The sequence below is a fragment of the Hermetia illucens genome, chromosome 4 (assembly GCF_905115235.1).
Source record: "Hermetia illucens chromosome 4, iHerIll2.2.curated.20191125, whole genome shotgun sequence".
NCBI lineage: Eukaryota > Metazoa > Arthropoda > Insecta > Diptera > Stratiomyidae > Hermetia > Hermetia illucens.
This window is the reverse complement of record NC_051852.1, coordinates 45,698,758-45,720,793: the sequence shown is the minus strand read 5'-3', so window position 1 is coordinate 45,720,793 and position 22,036 is coordinate 45,698,758. Positions and strand designations below refer to the sequence as shown.

Sequence of the window (22,036 nt, the reverse complement as noted above, 5' to 3'; positions counted from 1 at the left end):
GTGCATCTGTTATACTCGGTTGATGATAGAAAAACTCTTGTGAGGCACCATGCAGTTGCAGTGGCCTCTTGGAGCTGTTACCACATACATTCTGTATATGTTCCCCCTGGATCTTATGGCAGAAATGAACAACTTATTTACCGCGTACTTTACTTGTTTCATTGGATATTTAATGATTTTTTAATTTTTTTTCATCACTTTATAATTTTACTTTTGAAATCTAACCCTGGTTCCTTGGCTTTGTCAACAGATCTCAAACTAGGCTCAGATCGTAATTGTGGTTTCCGTCTGATTATTTAAAAACATTAATAATAGCAGCCCTGTCTGGACGGCTTAATGACACTTGGCTTCGTACAATGTATCGCAGTCCTATAGTGTGCCGTTATGGTCTTGAATGAAGTTCTGTAAAGCTTGCCATCCACGTAGAGTTCGGCCTGACGGTTACGCCGGAAGTGTCCGCAATCCATCGCCCACCAGTTGAACTGAATGTACCATCCACGTACCAACAAGCCTCAACATCAGTATTTCAACTCTGGACGTGGAAGGACTTAAGATGAGAATTTGAGGTATTTTTGTGTGAACATTTTTCAAAAATGTTCATTAGCGATAAAGATGCCTATAAAATCCTCGCTCGCAACCTAAACAAACATGAAACTCTCGCTCACAGCTGTAACAAACATATCTGGTCGGATGGTGTAATCATTTTTCATTCGATCCACGACCGCCAGAACAATCAAAACTGACAGACAATTGCATCCCATCCATGTTACGACCGCCGGTCAAATGCGAACTATTCAGACGTACCTGACAGGCAAAACTGTACGTAGATGGCAGACGCTTCAAGACCCAAATGGATTGTCACGCCAACGAGTACTATTATTAATAACAATCGAATTCGCTGTAGCCCAATTTGAATCTAGGCCTTGGAACACATTAGGCTAAAGCTGTAGCCTTTCAAAAAAGATGACCAGGAAATTTTTCAATCCAAAAAATTGAACCAAGTATGTTTAGTGGAATATGAATCAAAATATGATGATTTTTATGTGCTATATATATATTATTATATTATATGCAAGTAGCCTAATAAATCAATTTTGATTTGAGATGAGGACAGTGTTTGACACAGTCATATCGCCGGTCATGGACAAAGCAGATTAGTTGTCTGAATTCTCTAGCCCGAGAAATGTTGGCCAAGTTCTGTAAATCATAGCTGACTCGCAAGTTAACAAATGTCAAAACCGGATTAACCGACAGAGAAGTGCAGTGGCGCAAGAGAAACGCAAATACCAGCCGAATCTTTTAGACTTCAGATCAACTTTCTGCTTTATTCAAGATATGGTGGGGTAACATTAGCACTAGATTTAGGAATGGATAAACGGGCTTATGTAAAAATTAATTGATCATGAATTCCCTATCTCGATCAGACTTGCTGCTTCGAAGACAGGCACTTCAATGTCACCGTTGAAAATGAATACTCCGATTTCATGCCGGTTATTTCGGGAATATCGCAGGGATACATTTCAGTACCAATCTTTTACAATATCTTCACGGCTGCCATTCCAATTCCTGACAGCGCCACAGATCCAAATCTATCCGTCGACAGACTTATTTTCTCTTCTTGCCTTCGCCCCAGCAAAAAAGTATGAAGCAGTTGAGCAAAGATAAGGCTTTTATCGCGAGTTCACTAAAAATTGGATCGAACAATTTTTCGAAATAACGGAGAATCATTTTAAACCATTTATAGGACACATATATCAACAGCACACTTTCATTGGCGACATTTCCAAAGCTCTACCAAAGTATCAGTATACATATGGGTTAAGCATAGTAAATCGTAATGTATTATTTTAAATAGTACTGTTATATTGCTTTTATATTATTTCTAGATAATTTAAGTATATTCGTTTGCAAGTCTGTCTGTAACCGAGTGGAAGGTTTTTACCCTCTACCCCGAAGAAGACGTTTCTGATTCTTGCTGGATACTTTCGCTCCTGCCACAGTTTGATGAGCTCTCCAGTTTAGACATATGCAGATGGTGCAGATAGAAGTGCAACCTTCTGCCTGCTAGCCAAAACGTCAATCAGCATCCAGCAGTGGCATTTGCCTTGCCACATTGTCCGAGTGGGTTGTGAAAGCATAACACACTTTCAGGGTGATCCCTTGTAAACCGTGTTTATATTTTGAACTCTGGATGCAGTATGGAATGCACTACTCTAGATATAAGCCGCTACGAACGCATCGCAGGCCTCTGGAATTTGGCATCCTCTTTGTCAAGACAATGTTAGCATTAGATACCGATATTCTGATCTCTGACAGCGATCCCGATGCTGTTTAAAGTTCAGCTTGGTAGATAGCTGACTTGGAAGTGACGATTTAGTTCCCCATTTTGATGCGAACAGATGTTCCATTACGTAGTTCGAAGCTTTCGTTTGAATCTGCACGAATACTAATCCAGGATTCCCCAGCTACTTCTTTATAGCAGTAATTGTTTTAGATGAATATAACTCAATATCCGCTATCCCTATCCTCTCTACGGATTGCATTTCCCACCAAGCCGACCATATGGCGGTATGAATGGTTGATTTGGCTCTGCGAAAACCGAATTATCAATCTGATAAGCCTCCAGGACTATCGACAATGGACAGCAGTTTATTATAGAAATAATTTGACGATTTTTACTTTTTCGCTAGTATGTTAATTTTATTCGCATAAACCGATATCATTTGTTCCATTTGCTCCATCAGTGCTACACGTCTAGGGAAATAATTTAATCGATAGAAACACAGCAAGATTATTTAGTTTATCATAGATTACCCGATGCTGCATTTTCCTCATAATGCCCAAAAGTCATATGGAGTTTTGTGACGATGGTTCATCAGGAGATTTGCCTGTTTAAGAAACACTGGCTTCTGGCGTTTCCATAATACGAGTTTGCCTTTTTGGTTCTTTGAATCATGCTGACATTTCCTCCCAGATCTTCCAAATCGACAAAAAATTCATATATTGTTAAGATCACAATTGCCTCAGAGCGAACTCATTTTCTCTTTATCTTTTTTTAGCATTTTTGGCTGAACCTCAGTCCATCATGTTCTTTTTGTTTGGACATTAGGTCGGTTGATCTTTTGGCACACCTTTTCCATCTACATAGATTTTAACTCTTTCCTTGGAGTGGGTGATAACCATTTATGTTTTTCGGGCACCAGTTCAGGGTCAGGGTTCCTGAATCTCCCCTCCTTTTCACCTGTCCGTTTTTCTATTCGCATATTTGCAAGTTTATGATTGGGTATTACTTGAGTTGGCTCCGAAAGCTGTTTTAGTGCTTTTCCATCGGTTCCTTCATTTGCTCCTTCATCTTTTGTACAGCATCCGTATTTCTCTCACCATCTTCTTAATTGCCTGATGCACGTTGTAAATTTGTACTTGTATCTCAGATCAGAACTCGGTACATTGACAATTTTGGGTGGCGGAGTCACTTTTGCCCCGGTTGTTTAGGGGGCTACTCCAGCCCACATCTCCCGCTCTTCCATTTTGCCACGACATGGAGAAGATCTCATAGTCAATGAGCTTCTTGTGAATGAATCAATCGGTGTAGTTGGTATCCTTATAACTGTTGTGGGTATTTTATGGAATGACTTATTTAAACACTTCCTTCTCAAAACTGCTTGTAGTGGTAGATGCAACGGGGAACAAGGTATATACAACTCGATCCACTGCAATTGGAAAATACTGGTAATTTGCTTACCCACTCCCAAAAACCACTGGAATCCAAGATGGTCCTTTACTATTGTTCTGGGTACCCGTCTCATAGGCGTTTTTGTTTTGGTCTACTGGTGGGTATTTTCCTGCCACCGACCCTACCTGCGTATAAACATGCCCATATACGCATATATTCAGATGCTGTTTATACGTGCACATTCATAAACATCCTAAAAATTTCCTTTTCCGCGCGAAGGAACCCGCCTCATTGAAAATCTGGAAAGTAGAAACTGCAAACAAACTTACAAGTCTATTCGCCTGTCTCCCTGTTTGCCACTGTAAATTTGATTGAAAATCGTTTTACATATTGGCATGGAATTTGGTTGCGCACATTGACTGCAATACGCGCTTTCTCGAAAATAGCTGAATTAATTGATACAAAATGTGCCACCCGTACAGTAGATGACCTAATTTTGTACTACAGAGGAGGATCACCATACAAGTTGAAAGGGTATGCGCAGTAGGGTGAACAACGTGTCAAAATATTGAGGTATAAAGTGGGACGAGATGCAGTCTCAGAAACTATTCAATGGAGAAATTCGAAAAAAAATATGATTGTGTATCGGTATATAGGTTTTTTCCAGTCAATTTCGTAATTTTCCCAACCAAAATTATAGTTCCCTCAAACAATTTCATATGTTTCTCAAGCAGTTTCCTACTTTTTTGAAAGTAGAACGCGACGCTAAAATCAAACTTTTGAGCTTCTAATTAGTAATAAGGAAGTAAGTGTATTCCGAGGAGACTGGGTGTTAAGTTAGTAGTCTTAATTCTCAATTGCACCTTAATTCTCACCATTCAGTCTCTCAAAGCAACTTTTGGTGGATTTCACTATAGTTGCAGGCAGAATTTTTTGAATTACTGCAAAATAAATTAGCACATGATAGAAACCTCAATCCCTTTTTCCTCAAAAGTAGCGCTACTACTAATTGATATGGAACCTTCTATAAATGCCGACCGGATACTTTCATTCTGAACCTGATAATAACAGTGATTTTACCTAAACACCTATTTTACCTGCCTTGTAAAACTAGGGGTGGAATGGTAAATTCTTATTCCTATAATATACCCCTGCGAGATAAGATAAAATTTTTTCCCATCAACAATTGTCTTTTCTTTTGAAGTCTTCAGTATCTATGCCCTCATGGACAAAAGGATCTCTACCAGGGTTTGGTTGAGAGTTCTCAGACTGTGCAATTTATTGTTTCTCCAACTAGTCCAAGTACCTACCGAAATAATGTAATCCAAAGCCGACAGTTATCGTTAACGTTCATTTATAACATGTTGTTTGTCTCTGGCCCGTCTCATATAGAAACGAGTCCGGGAGTGTAACGAACCAACCCGTACCCTTTCGTTTGTTGATTTGTTCAGTCGTCCCATTCGTTGTGGGACATAACATGGTATAAGCACGAAGCTGGCGGTCCGGTACGTATCGCGCATCTACCGGAGTTCAGTGAAGGTCGTCATCAGTCGATAGAAGCAATGATATCGTTCTGTTCTTAGTGGACGGGTGGTGGTGATAGTTAGCAAAAGTGAGTTTCCATCGGATCCAAACCCAGCAGAACATAGTTTTCTTTTTCGGGCGTTTTATCATGTTTTCCGACCTGCCGTGCTTCCGGTCATTACTGCGTGTTTTTCACCGAAACCGAACTTAGTGACAGAATAATAATGATATAGGGGAGCGCAGTCCATGCGCGAATCTCACGACCTACAGACAATAGGGAATTCCTTTGTGTGAAAGTATGGCCGGGAAAGTGTTGCAGTGAAATGCACTCGTGAATCCTTTTTAAACTCGACTTGGCTTTATTCCGTCGCTAGTACACTTACACATATTCCTCAATGCGTCCTAATAGAACGAGTGCACTCCAGAGCTCATAAGCCGTGAAGTACGTGGATATCTAGACTCTTGCCCAACATCACCTTTTAAAGTTTCATCAACTCATTCTGTTGTACTTACTTTCAATTGGATAATTATAGCCTTCGTAACCAAAATAAAGATGCCACTTGAGGCGCGAGCACTAACAGCGAAATAATAACACGTTGGTGGGAAGCATGAATTTAGAATCCATCGTGTATGACTACTGAACATATGTACATTCATATGGACATACATATGTGCGATAACAATAAAGAGACGGGAATGGGAGCAGTGCGGCTAAGGCGTGTGCTTCAGGAGACCCATGTGCTGCAGACTTTCAATTCCGTTTCATGCCGCAACTGACGAGTTCAAGTGAAAACAAATTTACTTTAAGAAGTTATCATTGAATCCTGATCCTCTCACCTGAAAAGTTGTATGTTCCACTGGAGCATAGGAAAAGTTCTAGTCGAGTTTTCACTCCATCTGTAGCCGCATTACGTAAAAACATAGGACACTTTGCCAGAACCTACATACCTCCTATGTGTATAGTACCTACTGTTGGCATCGAGGAGAAATTCTATAAATTTGTTCGACGTCATCTCGGTGGAAAGATAGTGAGCGCATTATAATGTTCATATACGCGTCGGAAGATGTGCAGATAACCAGCGTGTAACGGATTACCTAGTAATAATTCGCGAGTGGTTAACATACCGAGTACAGGGCAACGATGAAGAACAACAATTCGCGACAATACTCTGTAATTTGAAGCTTAATTACTTTCATTGAAATGTTTACGCATTAGTGATTGGTGAGCACACTTGAAGTGAAAATATGACCAACATGTGTTGATGTTTTCGTCTCGTTTGGAATAGGCATCGTACTGAACGGTCAGAGAAACGCCTATACGCAGTGATAACTGTGCAATGATTGTTGATCCAGAGTCTGTGAATTGTATATAGTGGTTGTCCAACATACACCCATAATGCATTTCCGAGAGGAAGATAATGATCGATCAAAAAATGTTATTCAAGATACGAAAGTTGGACAGACTCTAGTGTGGCCTTTCCTTTTGCAGGTAAGTCCCTATTCTATTGATTACTGCTTATTAAGTTGATTTGTTATTCTTAGCGGTTTTAAATCACGCTCCACTGATGCAAAACGATTTTTATGATTCTGGCCCCACGCGGAATGCATCTTGCATTTATTCATGCCATGCAGCTTGCTTGTGCCTTAAAGCAGCAATCATTCGAGCCGGCAAATCTCCGCGAATTTGTTTTAATTGAAACTACTTGAAGAAGATGCACATCAAATTTAACTAGTTGCTCTCCTATTTTCATAGCAATAAATACAATCGCAGAACTCTATGTATCTTTCTACACGCAATATGTTGACTCTACACGCAATATTAATTATTTTTCTATGACTCTACATTCCATTGCCTTTGCCTCAATTCACTCGGTTCAACAAGCTTTGGCCATGTTCCCCAATTAGTAAAACCAAGTAGCATTCATATGAATCACGTTACCAAATGTTACTTACATATTTTCTAGGACTTTCGAATCAATCACTCCCCTTCCCACCCTAGCTGCCAGTAACCTTGTCTTGCTGAGAATTCAATTTATTTTATAAACCGTAGGCAGCGATAGGGGTATTATAGCCTTTGCTAGAATGATACTGTACTGATTCTTGACATTGCAGACGAAGGATATAGTAACGGAAAGTGTTTCTGCAACAAGGCAGACCAGGTGCTGGGCTGGCCCGCTGGGGATTTTGAAGAGGCCACATTTAAGGGGAAGTAATGGTCCGAAGAGAGCGGTGAGAGGAAAAAGGGGCGGGGCAGATATCTCAACGTGTAATCGAGACATGTGTCGTCTTCATGTCGACACGACTTTTGCTTCGCAAACTAAAGTACTGGTAGAACCAAGCCATTGATATATTTGGGCGTCCTGTCTCCGCGTAAGAAAACTTTACCAGAGGGCAAGAGCGAGGCTAGAGCACTAGAAACTAAGCTGAGTTGATATGCTACAGAAAATTGTATTTTGGGGCGAATAAGAACAAAGGACATGGGCCAAAATCGTCTCAAGTAATCTGAAGTTCCAAATGATAATATGTTTCTCTATAGCAAAAGAAGGAAAAAGCTCACATCACAGTTCAACTGGATGTTCTCTTTTTATTACCGAAGCCTTAAAAGTAGTGTATCCCTTTCATATCGCCTGCTTTCCAAATATTGATCTATCAAGACGGCCAAATGGGTTTCGGGGATTCTGTTCTACGGTTGATGCGGCAGTAGAGTTCGTGCATTTGGTTTGCAATACGATGTCGGTAAGTCCTATAAGCTGTTAAATTGGATATTCCTGATTACTTATTTTATATGTCGCATAATAATAGTCCATGCAACAATAATAATTACATAGTTCCGCCACAGCAGTCTGAATGGCTGTAGGTCACTGTAGCGCCTCAAGTGGTAGACAAGAAAACTGCAGAAACTGTGCAGTCATGCAGAATACTCACTGAGGAAGCTATCTCCATGCCTGACAGTTAGGTATTAAATGCAAATCCACCAAATGAGAAGAAGGAAAAATCTAAGATCCGGTACCTATAACTGGTGGGAATCGTGTGACTTGTTGACTGGATCGAGCTCCCATAATGGACAGCACGGGATCGGAACTGCTAACCGTGAGGCAGCTCGACGTCTGGGCCACTATGATTAGACGCATGACTCCATCTACTGCAGGTGTTTCGGCACAATCTGCAGCGACCATTTCAGCAGGTTCGCGTAGGTAGCGGATTAAGTGGACTGAGGAAATGAACCTCTTTATCATCTGCTTCTACTACGAAATAACAATGGCGAGGGCAGGTACAACATCATATCGCCCCTTGTTGCACGAAAGATTCGTGGGGCATTTCCCGCAATATGTGACTGTGCAGCGGGTTGGAGGCCAGTATCGTTTTATTACTCCTAGCGAAACAATCCTCGCTCCATCAGGGAGCGTGTTCGATTTAAGGTCACCGCGGAAACCGATTACCAATCACTACGGGCAACAGTTTCAGTGCTCGTGGAAGTACTCTTCACAGTCCAGCTGGAGTCTCCGTTGAAGTTCGGGGCGAATTCCAAAGAGATCGCAAATAGATCTTTTGCGTAGACCAGGCATTCTCAGGCTCTATTCATCTCTAGCAACTCCGAAAATTCCATTTTAAATCAATGATGAGATTGCATCTCTCGCGGTATGTCGCTACTGTAACTACGAGCACTTGTGTATTGTGGTGCAGTTGCGGCTGTCAGGTTGCACGATTAGAAGATTCGCTTTCGTGCTATTGGTTTGAGTGACCAAAGAGATTCACCGTGTTTCCATGGCCGGTCGTTCAGGGTGTCAGCGCGACTGAGAACATTGCTAGGCTGACAAATCAGTAGTGGCTATTTTTGCAGGCAAATGAAGAACAAACTGCAAAGGCTTTATCGAAATTGTGCCATCCGCAGTGAGACACCCGTAGATGAAATTCTGGACACACTAATGCAAAAACTTCCTGTTGAATGCAGTCGGTTATGACGGAAAATCATTGCAGACGTGTTCAGAATGCAACGTACGTGAGTATTGACGTGGACTTTGGGAGTTATCCACCCACCATGCCGAGTAGATTACCGCTGAAGCGTGAGTTACCAAAGAAGAGATTCGACGAGTCATAAACAGTTCGAAGAACTGTAGGGACTATGGTCTGGATCGAGTGTATAATATCTGATATAAAACCAGTAAACACAGTTCGGTTGGCATATTTCAGATCATTAGTCGGCTGGACGAATTTTCATCCTTCTTCACTGCACTGAGATTACCTACCTACATATAAATAAATATAAATTCATAATGTCCAATATTAGTGGAAGGTTCAATGCACACCTCGAGACAAACAACTTTCTTTCCAAGGAGCAAAAGGGCTGCCGAGATGGATCAAGGGTTTACAAAGAGCAACGCATCATCGATTCGGGAGTAGTAAGATAGGCAACTAGAGGGAAAGGAAATATCTTTGGTTGCTATAACGATTACACTAAGTCTTTTGACAGCGTCCAATAGTTGGTCCTCGAACTAATAATTTTTTTAGCGGCAATCATGGAAGGGTGGTATACCACCTTGTTAATGCCATCATCTGACAGTACTAACTGCTCAGAGTCCATCCACGTACGAAGAGGCATCTTCCAGGGTGGTTCGTTGGATTCCTCTTGGTTTTGTATGGCGCTGAGTGCCTTTCATGCTGGAGGATGTCATCATCATCATCAACGGCTCAACAATCGGAATCCAATCTAAATCTGCTTAATAAGGAACTCCAGACACACACCAATTCCATATCATTAAAGGCTACGCCATCGCTCCATCTGATGCAGTGTCTGTCACTTTTTTCTTTTTCCATCGTAGATATTACTCTTGTAGACTTTCTGGGCCAGGTCATACTCATCATATGGATTAAGTGACGCGCCCACTGCAACCTATTGAATCAGATTTTATGCACACCCAGACAGTCACGGTATTGTTCATAGAATTCGTATCTAGGGGACGTTCGGAGGATTCTTTTCTCGAATACAGCTAAAAATTCGGAATTCTTCATGATAAGAGCAAAAGCCTCTGATAATGGTCTTGCACAGTAAGAGCTTTGAGCATATGATGAGAGGTTTGGAGCAGAACAGTTTTTGTAAGCTGAAATAGGCTCTGTTGGTTGCAAACAACTATGCGTGGATTTCCTCGTCGTAGCTTTTATCGGTTGTCGTTTTCAAACCTAGATAGGAGAACTTAGTGTGGAATTCAAGCCGTCTGAAAAGGTCATCACGAGCCGCATGCCGGACCGCACGGTGACCTTCACATCCAAGCTAGCTAAATCACATCTCTCGAGGAAGAATAAAATAAGTTCACTATGAATTCGAAATATTGCCGTGGACGAATACCAATCTGGAAAATTGTGGATGCGAACTATGTCCGAACTCCGAATGCATCATCCAAATTCTGTCGTGTAGCAGATGAACCTGCCTCATGACATCGAAGGTAGGGGCGTGGTTGACATTGCGGCAGAACATCGCTGCCGCGTCGACTCGCTACGCGCTTATTTTTATAGAAAAGGGCAGGCGAGTCGCTCGCTTGCGGCTGATTGACTCCACTTAACTTGAAAAATTGATTTTACAGTCCTTTGAGTGTGGTGACGTCATATCAAGAGTAGATCGATGAATGGAAATTGAAAGCAATGCATCGTTGAACAGATGACAATGTGCTGGGGAGTGTTTTGCTGAGACAGACAGAGATTTACGTCTACTACTCATTGCCGCCCGGCGGTTGAGGCACTGGACCATCTCATTTCTGGTTGGTCTGTTATGACGCTGGTACAACACACGAACAGGCATAATGGTGTATGTAAGGTGACCCACTAAAACCTTGGATGCAAACATGGACTAATCATGGGTACATGTTCGGTTTACCGATATGAATCCCAGGCAGTACACGATAGTTCTGCTTACAACATGTATTGAAACCGGCAAGTCTTTACTGATCGCCATTTACCACACAACAAGCCTGACAAGCTGTTACTTGACAAGATGGGTCGTCCTACGTATATTATTGACGTTGCTACTCATCATAACGAACGCAAATATATGGAGCAAAAGGTGAACTATGAGCCACTGGCTCGGAAAATTAACGAAATTTGGCGGATCTGGAGGGTGGGTGTAGTTTCCATAATATTACAGGCCATAAATATTGCACCTAAATCCCTCACGGCTTCCCTAGATGAGTTGAGATTCACACACTGCTTCCCATTAACCTACCAGCCGTGACCATCAGAGCCCCTATGTATTTTTTAAGTCGGTAGGATCGTCCAATCCTAAATGCTTGATACTTAATGCTTTCATTAGGTAAAATCTGACAACTGCCGAGATTGTGATAACTCAGAAAATAATTACGTACATATACATAGAATAATATAAAATAATATTTCATTGTCGGTCCCAAGTCCAGTTGTGGAAAGAGGAGGAGTGGATAGTTTCAGTTTGCATGGCTGAACGCCACTGCATTGCCTCAGGTGAAGAAAGTGCAAAGAAGGTCAACCGTTGGCAATCAGTTATAAAATACACCACCAATTAATGAGGAAAGGAGTTAAGGTCCAATACGAATAACCGGAAGTTGACTTGGATAGAGATAGATGGACACTTTGTCTGGATTCCAATTTGCACTTTTTAACCTCTTGTTAAGGCCGATTTCGTAAAGTATTAATCAAAACCTTTCAGTTGATGTCTCAAACGACTATATTTTTTAACTTCCTATAAGGGTATGAAACTCTCTATATGCGTCCACCAATCATCGTCTCAATATTTGCAGCCACTTTAAAGAAGAGTGCACGTGGTAGACAGACAGAAAACCGATTTTAATAAGGCTTTGTTCTTAAATAAACCCTTACAGAGTAAACTGTTTCTTGCCGTTTGGTTGAAACTCAGTTGGAAAATTTACGAATTTTAACTGTGGCCGCTAAAATGATATTTACCTTACTCTACCCTTAAAAAACGTTTTTCTTTTGGACCCAAGCACAAACAATTTTTATTATTCAAAAAAAAAAACTTTTGTTCGTTCCAACTTGAAAATGGTTGACTGCCCAGTTTCCAAGTAGATGAATTTTCCTATCCATTCAGAGGGTTAAATTTGTAGATTTCGAAGCCCAGGTGTTTACGTTTTTTTCTTCTGTATCTATTTAAATTTTTACTGTAAGTTTATTTATGTTCCTTTTTTGGTTTAATACTTAAATTCTGTTAAATTCACTATTTACTGAATATCATCGATAACTTGACAAGCGAAATGTGGGTAATCAGCTCGGTTTGCTTGTTAATATGATGGCATATTAGGGTTGCGATGCGGAATTTAAAATGAATAAAGAATAATGTTGCGAATTAATTACCAAATTTGAGCTAAATTTTATTCGTCCCAAGCAAATTAGAAATAATATAAAAGAAATAGAAATATCAGACTACTTTGATATAGGAGCTTTCTCAGCAAAAAAAAACACTTGTAAACCTCCGCATGGGGTAGATGGAAATTTTGATTACAGCATCTAAAGTTCCCCTTAAAGCGGATATCCAGCTTGAAATCTATAATAGTACAGTCTTCGTAAATTTAGGCTATATTAGCATCTGGTCGCTATGACTTCATCTAAAAGACGAATTATAAAATTCTCGAAAATAAATGGTATATCTCTATGCCATTTGCTTGTTTATTCCTTTTTTTGTTGAGGATGCTGGAAGTCTTGTGTCAGCACTCACTTGATGATGGATCGTACCACTTGGGAAGCAACTTACTTCCTGTCTTGTGGTCCACGGACTCCTCTTCTTGGGTTAAACACCCAAGTTTTTCAAGAAAGTTAACTGACAGTTTCGTCCAAGGTAGAGGCAACTCATCATCATCGCTGCCTTACCTTTGTCCTGGGAGCAGCGTGATCGAAAGTGGCGACAGGTGGTAGTCGCTCCATTTATTATAATCGCAAGCATGACATGAGTGCGAATTATATTGAAGAAAAAATCAGTCGTAGGCTCAGACCTAAACCAGGCAGAAGTGAATTCTTTTGTTGAGAACGCTGGATGTCCTGAGTCCTCATTCAGTTGATGATGGAAGCAACTTACTTCCTCTCTTCTGATCTATGGACTTCTCTTTTTTGGGCACGTGATCCACGGGAAAGTACAGCTTTTGAATTGCCTCTTCACGCACCGTGCGTGGCAGCGAGCTCATTTCCCCATTTCAGGCCGGTATCATGTCCAAAGCTTTAGCTCACCTTGAATTCTTAGGGCCGTAGAGAGAAATTTCGAACATGGGATGAAAATTATGTGAAAAATCAGAGCCTGGACTGAACATTATGCGAACTCCTTATTATCAATTTATTTCACTAGATTGTCTTTTCTGGGCCCGGAGGAAATCGTGCCTATCATTGTTGCATTTCCAGCACTTTTCTAGTATTAATAGGTGGCACTGATAAATACTAGAAAAGTGTTGGATAGATCTATTAATCATTCGACTCACCTTGGCATTTTTCACTTTTTTTTCTACATACAGTTGGAGTTTTTCGCGCTGATTTTTATTATGAATTTATATCAACTCTTTGAGCCGCTTGAATTTTTGATGAAATAAAATTCCCTTAGCCATTGCGCTAAGGTGGCCGAATATCTCAAGTAGTTAGAGCACTGGGCTATCGTAGCGAACGGTCGTGGTTAAATCTCATTGGCGGCATAGGAATTTGTTATCGTGACAGGATGTGTCGGGTACCAGTCGACTCAGCTTTGAATGAGTACCTGAGTCAAATCAGGGTAATAATCTCAGGCGAGGGCAATGCTAACCACATTGCCTGTTACAGTGTACTGTACTGTATCGTTACGGCCTTGAATAAAGTGCTCTAACACATTTCAAGGCCCTGATCCAATTGGGTTGTGGCGCCTACGATTATTATTATGATTATGTTGAGGTGACTCTTAAGTCTGGCTACATGTTTTTTAGCGAAACATTCAATTTCTTCCAATATTGTCCTGGTCTCTAAGTCTTTATGAATCTTCCGGAAATGCCAAGGAGTACCGGATATACTCTCTCAGAATTTTAGACTGAGGCCGTTGAAATAGATTAATCTTCGATGGTTTGGCAGGGCCCATAGTTAAATCCCATAAGTTCATACAGGTTTAAGCCCCGATTTGTAAATCAACAACTTACAGTTCAGAGAAAGTGGTGTTTTTGTAAAGCATCAATTTATATGACGTGGAAAACCGAGATATGTCTCTGCATTTGTCACAACAGAGCCTACCTCTTTTCTTATACATATATAGGAGAGATTACTTTGCGTAGACTATACTTCCTTCTGTCTATACTTATCTTATTTGTTATTTGAGGGAAGAGTTTGGTGAAGACTTTCTCAAGAGGCGTTTTGGTATGCCTTCTGAGAAGTTTGTGCATTTTAAATTAATTTGCGGTAATTCCTACTTCCACTGGCGATTCGATTTTAATTATAATTGCTTATGGAAATATTGTGCCTACCTAGGTTTATCTTCGGGTGGAAGACTGATGATATTTTCCGTCCTGTTCTTTTTAAGGCGGGCAAACAAATATCGGGGAAAAATTACTCCTCAGATTGAAGGAGTGGCCTCAGATGAGCGCATGAACAGATACCCTTTAGAGACAGCGCAGAATCTGAAATCGGGAACATTATCAGTCTATAGAAGAATGAAAGGGAATATCAGTACCGTGTCAGGTGGGGTATCAGAGTCTGACAAGGTATTCGAAGTTGAACTCAAGGAGGACGATTCAAATGCAATATTGAAAAGATGATATTGCGATTTTAACACCCACCACGGCACTCGCAACTGATGGAAATCCTGCAAAAGGGATTAAGACCAGATCTGGTGGGGATTAAGACCAGATCTGGTGGGGACTCTAAAGATGCGGCTCGATTCTTTTACTTCAAACATTAATTCACCGGTTTTGACATCATCACTAATCAGAACAAGGAAAAACATGCTTTTCGTTTTGAGGCCATTTTGCATAACATAAGGCTGCAGTTACATTAGGGGGCGAGTGAACCAATTTTCTATGTAACTGAATCTACGAAGCGAATATCCGAATAAAACACTCATAACTGTTATAGGATGATGCTGCTATTGCTGGCCTTACTCTGCTATGGAATTGGAACCATTTTTCTTCCACTTGATCTGTTCATTTAAATTGACTCCAATTTCCTTGCATATGTCGCAATGTTTAGTTATTTTTTACCTCGTGAACTTGGAACTTATAGTATAAAGTCGCTTAACGTGGCTATTCACTATCGTTATTTAGTCCCTTCGAAAAGCTGGTCGGATCCACACCATAATAATGCAACTCTCTGCCTTCCCTTCTGTGATTACGTGGTACATGTGGTTATAAGTTAGATCAGATATCCAGGTTATATTTTCTTTTTGGGCGTAAAATGTGCAGCTCATCTCCATGTTTTTCTATAGGCTAAATCGACTAACATTCCGCATTGTCATTGTTGTTAGCATGGAAATTACACCTTATTTATGCATTAGGGCATATATACCAAACTCCTTGCTTGGATGGGCCTGAACATTTCAGACCAGATCAACTTGTCTGCTGATTTACTTTGCTTTGAAATGCAATGGATGTAGTCAACCACTGGAAGACGAAAACATTAAAAAAATATAAATTACAAGGTCCTTTCATGTCAAGGTATAAATGTCAATTTAAATTTTGTTCATGACAGAATCCTTCCGTTGCTAACTACAGCAGAGATCCAAGCAATTTGGCTCATTGTAGTATTCTTGAAACTTCGTTGTCCAAATGACTTCCTGACTGCAACATTCACAGACGTTTACAAATCTGAGAACGTTTCTCAAAGGTAGAGAATGCGCAGACCATATAATGGTGTCTTCATTTATGATCTCAGTAGACCGGGTAATAGGTAACCGGATACCAGGCATTTTCGTTCTCTTCTTCATCGTCAATATCAGTAGATTGAATATTTCTTAAAGAGGACCGGCGGTTCTATTGTTCACTTTTCTATCTAATAAAATGCTCTACCTCAAAAAATTTAAAGGGGGCTCCTAAGAGCCTCATGATGCAAAAACATAAATATATATAAATAAATTAGAAACTGCACAGTAGAAGCAACCAAGGGTTTTTGAATCTAACCATTTCAGTAAAAAGGCATTAGGTAGTAGGTAGGTAGAATGTGCATCCATCGAAATATGCTCTTCTTATTGTTCGCAAAGTATCTTATTCGTTTGCTGTCACTGCGTTCAATTAAACAATAAAATTTTATAGTTCCACAATTTGGTTTTTAGACTTGACAAATAAAAAAAACAATGTTCTCCAATCGCCCATGAATTATATCGTCCTATTTGGTTTGCGTTGCCGTTTAATTTCTAATGGAGAATATATTAAACAGAAGAATGCGAAGCAAATTTATCCAAAATAATAAACACAAACGTCTTATCTTTAAGTTTTAAGTAAATTCATTTGCTTCAAAAGATCGAAATTACATATTTTAGTAAAAATTTATTTTTTGCAGGGCGCAATGGAAAACCCATCATGTCCATCGACCCCTCCGGAAACGATATCAGCCCTATTATGGACAACTGTTGCTGTATTTGGAATTGTTTACGCCTTATTAGGTAAATACCACTTCTAAACTATTGAGTCCAAATGGTCTCTAGCAAGGACTTAGATTAATTTACAAGGGTATATATTAATTTATCAATCAATCATATCAATCAATCAATCATAATCAACGTTATGCTATTTCGATTTCGACTTCCCTTTTCTCTGGTGATCACAAAGCTCTTCATTTATAGGCATTTAAAAGCTTTTTAAAAACTCTCTTCATTTTTGCCAATTCTCCCCAGCTTTTCGTATCTCCAATTTGTATAACATTTTCAGGTCTTTCTCCTTTTTAACCTGCTGATCATAAAATTTGCTCCTTTATTAATGCTCCATATTAACATATCTCTGTTTAAAATTCATGTCCTAGATCAGTCGACTCAATTGCGAATTGACACTTGAACAAATCAGAACCTCTTACAAGCGCCTTTTATCGTGTCGTGTTATTCCTCTCGTTTCTAAGGACAAGCCTTAAATTGCCCCGCGGTTATGGGCTCATCACTTGTAGTATATCGCTGCATAAAATCTCAATACTTTCGTGATTGGGCATTCGATCTCCATCGGCCTTAAGAGTACGATTGTATTGACAAAGATTCTCTATCAAAAACTATGTGCTCTTTTGAAACAACATTGAAACTTGTCTTACAATTACAATTACGTATTCCAAGTCCAAAACGAGTTCACGAAAAGCGTTTTACCAAAATTAAGAGTTGAAGGAAGAAGATGGCCTGGTTTCTATGCTCTTCAACTACACATTTGAAAATGCTATTAGGAAAATGGTGGCCGACGCCAGAAGTACACTATTAATATACTACATTTGGCACGATTTCATATGGGAAGGAGACAGATTTGGACAAAGATTGAGCAGCTAAGGAAATTGGGCTAATGATTAACAAATCCAAGACAAAAATCCTGAGGTAAACCCGAGCCAATAAGCTATTCAATAATTGAAAGAGGGACGAAGACGGCTACGGTTTCGTACCAGGGCAGAGGCAATTGCAGTAATAATAATCATTGGCCTTGAAGTGTATTAGAGCCCTTTATTCAAGTCCGTAACGGTACACTATAGAATAGGAGGCAATGTGGTCATCATTGCGTTCGTCCGAGATTATTACCCTGATTTGACTCAGGTACTCATTCACAGCTGAGTCGACTGATATCCGACGTCAAATCACGATACAAATCCCCCTGCCACCAGTGAGATTTGAACCGCGACCTTCTGTACGACAACCTTGTGCTCTAACCACTCAGCTACTCTCAATGATTTTGTGATTTATGGAGCAACTGTTTTTCATCAATGCACAGGTCTTATTAACATTCTCTAGAATTCTTATCACTAGATGTTAATTTTTCCACTGCTATTACTCGTCTCATCTCTTCCTTAGTTGGGTTTATCACTAATCGTTTGACACCAACGTTGACTAGGGTCTTAATAGTCTTTCAAAAATTGTCCTAACGAGAACAAAGCACTGCATCCCTGTCGCACTACTCCTGATTTTCAATAAAAAGGCCATAGGAAAATGACTTTCCTGACCTTTGCAATGCTAGTAATTTCTATCCATAAAAATAGAAATATCACTCATTTTTGAAAATGTCAATCCATCTCTTCTGCTGATCGAAAATCTTTGAGATTGTTTATAAATAATTCGATGTCCACATAATTTTTGTTACCTCACTTCAGAAGAGTAGTATGGCTTTTTGAAACTACTTAATAAATTTTGAAACTAGATGCACCATCTGTAATGACTTTTTGAATTATTTGCCAATAAGTACCGGTTTCTGAACTTGTAAGAGTCCACTTTCTTGGATTGGCTCTCTATCTGTCTAATCGTCCTGGCGATGCGCTTTAACTCCTTCCGCGATTTTCCGGAAAAGCTTGACCTCCTCCCTCACTGTTCTACGCCATGTAATTCTAAAGCGCTCTTGCCGGCCGTCCTGGAAAAGTAGTTTTCATTGCATCGCGTAACCAGCAACGGAATTGTTGTCCTTCCTTAATACATACATAGATGATCTCCCACTATCACTTTCTGATCAACAGGTTTACGGGTATCTGGCCCGTACTCCGACAAAGTTCGTTATTTATTGTTTCAAGGCCACGGTGACACGACGTAATCATGAACTAATGAAATCTTGGAGCTCTTGAAAAACAATATAGGTCACAGTCAATCATCGCTACCTATATATAGAAATCGTTCGACGACTTCAATGATCTGACAATTAATTCAAATAAAGAGAATATGGTAACCAGTCAGATTGAAAACCTTCAGTTGGACTCAGTTTGGCTTCCTCAGTAGCAAATTCTCCTTAGGTCCTTCATTATGTCTGCTCTTCCAGCTAAATTCACTTTTATTCCGACTTTTGCTAATTTTGAATAGGTATGGCTGACGTACTATGCCCACTTGGGGTTTTTAGAGCTACTTTGTGTGACCCCAATGCAAGTCACTAGAGCTCTGCCAGTAAGATATCGATATGTATATGTCAGCAATTATTATTCGGGCAGTCCTCATCTAAAGCCTCCTTTACCGTGTGTATACTATAGGTAACCTCCATGGTCACTTGTAAGGTTGTGGTGTATAATACAAATATTTCCAAGATACCTTCCCTGTACTCGAAATGGAATTTCCAGGTCCGTCGAGGCGGGAAAAAGAGATTGACTTTCTTGGGCTAGTAATTTTTCGGGGCCCGGGAGTAGAAACTTTAACAAAAATAGGCTGATTTCCCAATTTCGTTGGACGTATATGGTTTTCCCCGGCTTTCAACCCTTCCATTCTCCATTGTTGGTAGAACAATATTCTCTTAATTTCACTAATTAAAAAGTTATTTGCTCATTGTTTAGGCTAAGACAATTTGGTTTGTTTAATAATCCACTCATTATTTAAATAAATGAATAGAATTATCCAGGAAAATCGACCTTTAACTCACACCATACATGATTTCAAAAGTCCCCAACATTTCAAACTAATTTTCTGATAATACAAATTTATATCTTTAAAGGTTATCGTTGCCTTCGCGCTATTGGATTTCTGAGTGGTTTAGCGGCTGGAGCTGGTTGTATATTTCTTCTGCAAAAACATGAAATAACTTTATTCGTTAGTCCAGCTTACTCAGCTTTGGCAGTAATTGCTGGACTCCTTGGTGCCGTTGTCGGCTCTGCTCATCCGGTAGCTTCTGCACTAGTTAGTGCTTTTGCAGGAGCTATAACAGCTGCCATAGCAATGACAATATGTGTTGCCACAATGCCAAATAATGAATTTGGGGTAAGTTAGCGTTATGAATAAGTACTACCCTTGACACTATCTATATGTTAATATTAATGGGTCATTACTTCTTTGCCTCCTTAGCACCGCGAGGTACTAGTGGCTGTAGCTGGCGGAGCAGTTATTTTTGCTGTGCTCACATTGTGCTGTGTAAAATATGTTACAATCTTTGCGTCAAGTATAGTTGGCACCGCGATGATAATTGCGTCGATAGATTTCTTCATGCACGGATTGGACACTATAAATTGGGTGAGCAGGCACTGAATTATCTAAACTATCACAGTTCTATATCCTTTTCTCTTCAGCTATTTTCGATGAAACCTGATCCGCCACCACCACCATGTTGGGGTGGAGTTCTAATTTGTGCTTGGCCTGTAGCGGCGATTGTTAGCGTAATGGTTCAGTGCTTCATAACTGGATGGCGCATCGACCATCGAAAGCCAGTTCTTCACCGTCGCAGGGGCAATCGTGCACGCGCTAATTCAAGGCCTCGTACCAGTAGAGAGGAAGCTAGACAACGAAAATATAGATATTTGTACCAAGTCAGGACAGCTAGGGGAGACATTATATCACAAGTACATATTTCTCTTTTCTCCTGCTAATTGTATTTAGTCTCACTGCACTGTTCTGTTTTATTTTTGTTAGAACTACGTGTCTGCCCTGCAAAAACGCATTCAACCAGGAACAAATACTCCATCCGAACATTCAACAAAGACAAGCTCGAATGAGCGCAACACAATGCGCAGCGATCGCACACATTTGACAAACATTCCGGATTCTGAACTTGGTGATAAGGTTGAAATTATAAATGAGCGTGGATGACCAAAATCATAAACTGCTGCTCTGAAATTATTATTTTTTTACTTGTTTTAACATGTGAAGTTGAATAAACGATTTACAAGTAGAAATTATTGCAATTAGATGTAGAGGAAGCTAAACCAAAAACCATTTACTATGATAACAATGATGCTGTTTTATAATGCACAAAACAGGAGTAATGCAATTTGCTAGCAAAAGGAAAATACCCTCTTAGCCTAGATTTGATAGCCTTGAAAGAGATATATGTATGCATCAGTGCATCTCGAGCAAACACATAAATTTTAAGTAGGAAACTCATTTTATGTTAGTGTATAGTTACTCACGGACTTATAATTAGATAGAAGTATACAATGTATACTGAACGGATCAATTCAACACAGAACGTGTTCATTTTGTTCAGGTGATTTTCCAAATATTTGTATGTTCCTTTTGTGTGATTTTATCTGCAAAACAATAGAACGCTGAGAAACAGCACTTTTTCAGACTAAATGTTTTTAGATATTTTAAATAAGATTGTTTGTAAATTTATAGCGTTGGTTCCACTGAAAATTCTCATATCTCCGAATAGTACAAATTCTAGGCGAAGTGGTGCTAAACAAACCATTCTACATGAAAATCGAAATTCAAAAGCAATTATGTGATTAATAATACGGTAAATATATTTTTGTATAATGATAGCATTGAAATTTGGTAAATATTCTTTGTTAATGAGAGACTTGTGAGAGCGTTAATGATTTTCAGGATTGAGTACGGGGATCAAAAATTAAGAAAAGGTGAAATGTATAGCTTTTTATAACGAAACGACAGGGGTTCAGGATATGAACAATTAAAGTTGTGTTATATTTAATCAAACTTTTTTTACGATTGCTGAATAGCGGCGACAGCAAAACCCATGTCAAGAGGTTTCCTGCAATGTTAAATGGCAAAAATGCCTTGTTTTCAACAAAATACTGTGTTATCTATCATTTGCATTGATCATAACTCTTAGTTTAGGCATTCGATTATCGCTTCCTGCCATATCACTCCATAAACACTTGAAATCCAATAAAGTGTTCGACATCGTCCACTACATATATGAAGGGTGTAAACAGTGTTCATTTGGTGCAAACTGAATGCTCAAATCGAGAAATCTTAAATTTATTTCTTAGCTCATTGTCGAAGCCAATAAACAAACAAAAGACAAGCAAACTGAATCAATTTAC

The 22,036-nt window shown here is 39.6% G+C and overlaps 1 protein-coding gene across 2 annotated transcripts; it reads left to right on the top strand.

Moving 5' to 3' along the window:
- The first annotated feature begins 5,133 nt into the window (after window positions 1-5,133).
- On the top strand, window positions 5,134-21,520 carry LOC119655061 (transmembrane protein 198). Of its 2 annotated transcripts, XM_038060754.1 has the most exons (7): window positions 5,134-6,419; window positions 6,484-6,686; window positions 16,670-16,772; window positions 19,753-20,015; window positions 20,100-20,264; window positions 20,321-20,590; window positions 20,661-21,520. In XM_038060754.1, the coding sequence occupies exons 2-7, from the start codon at window positions 6,594-6,596 to the stop codon at window positions 20,835-20,837; spliced, it is 1,071 nt and encodes a 356-aa protein (XP_037916682.1). In that variant the 5' UTR covers window positions 5,134-6,419; window positions 6,484-6,593; the 3' UTR covers window positions 20,838-21,520. The 2 variants fall into 2 exon arrangements, with proteins under 2 accessions (XP_037916682.1, XP_037916680.1); XM_038060752.1 differs by having other exon boundaries at window positions 5,134-6,686.
- The last annotated feature ends 516 nt before the right edge of the window (window positions 21,521-22,036 follow it).

What these genes read in the sequence shown, in the direction of transcription:
- LOC119655061 (XM_038060754.1), top strand. Translation starts at nt 6,594, where the DNA reads ATGCATTTCCGAGAGGAAGATAATGATCGATCAAAAAATGTTATTCAA. An exon ending in AATTGTTTACGCCTTATTAG is followed by an intron (nt 16,773 to 19,752) that starts GTAAATACCACT and finishes ATATCTTTAAAG; the next exon opens with GTTATCGTTGCCTTCGCGCT. An exon ending in GATTGGACACTATAAATTGG is followed by an intron (nt 20,265 to 20,320) that starts GTGAGCAGGCAC and finishes TTTTCTCTTCAG; the next exon opens with CTATTTTCGATGAAACCTGA.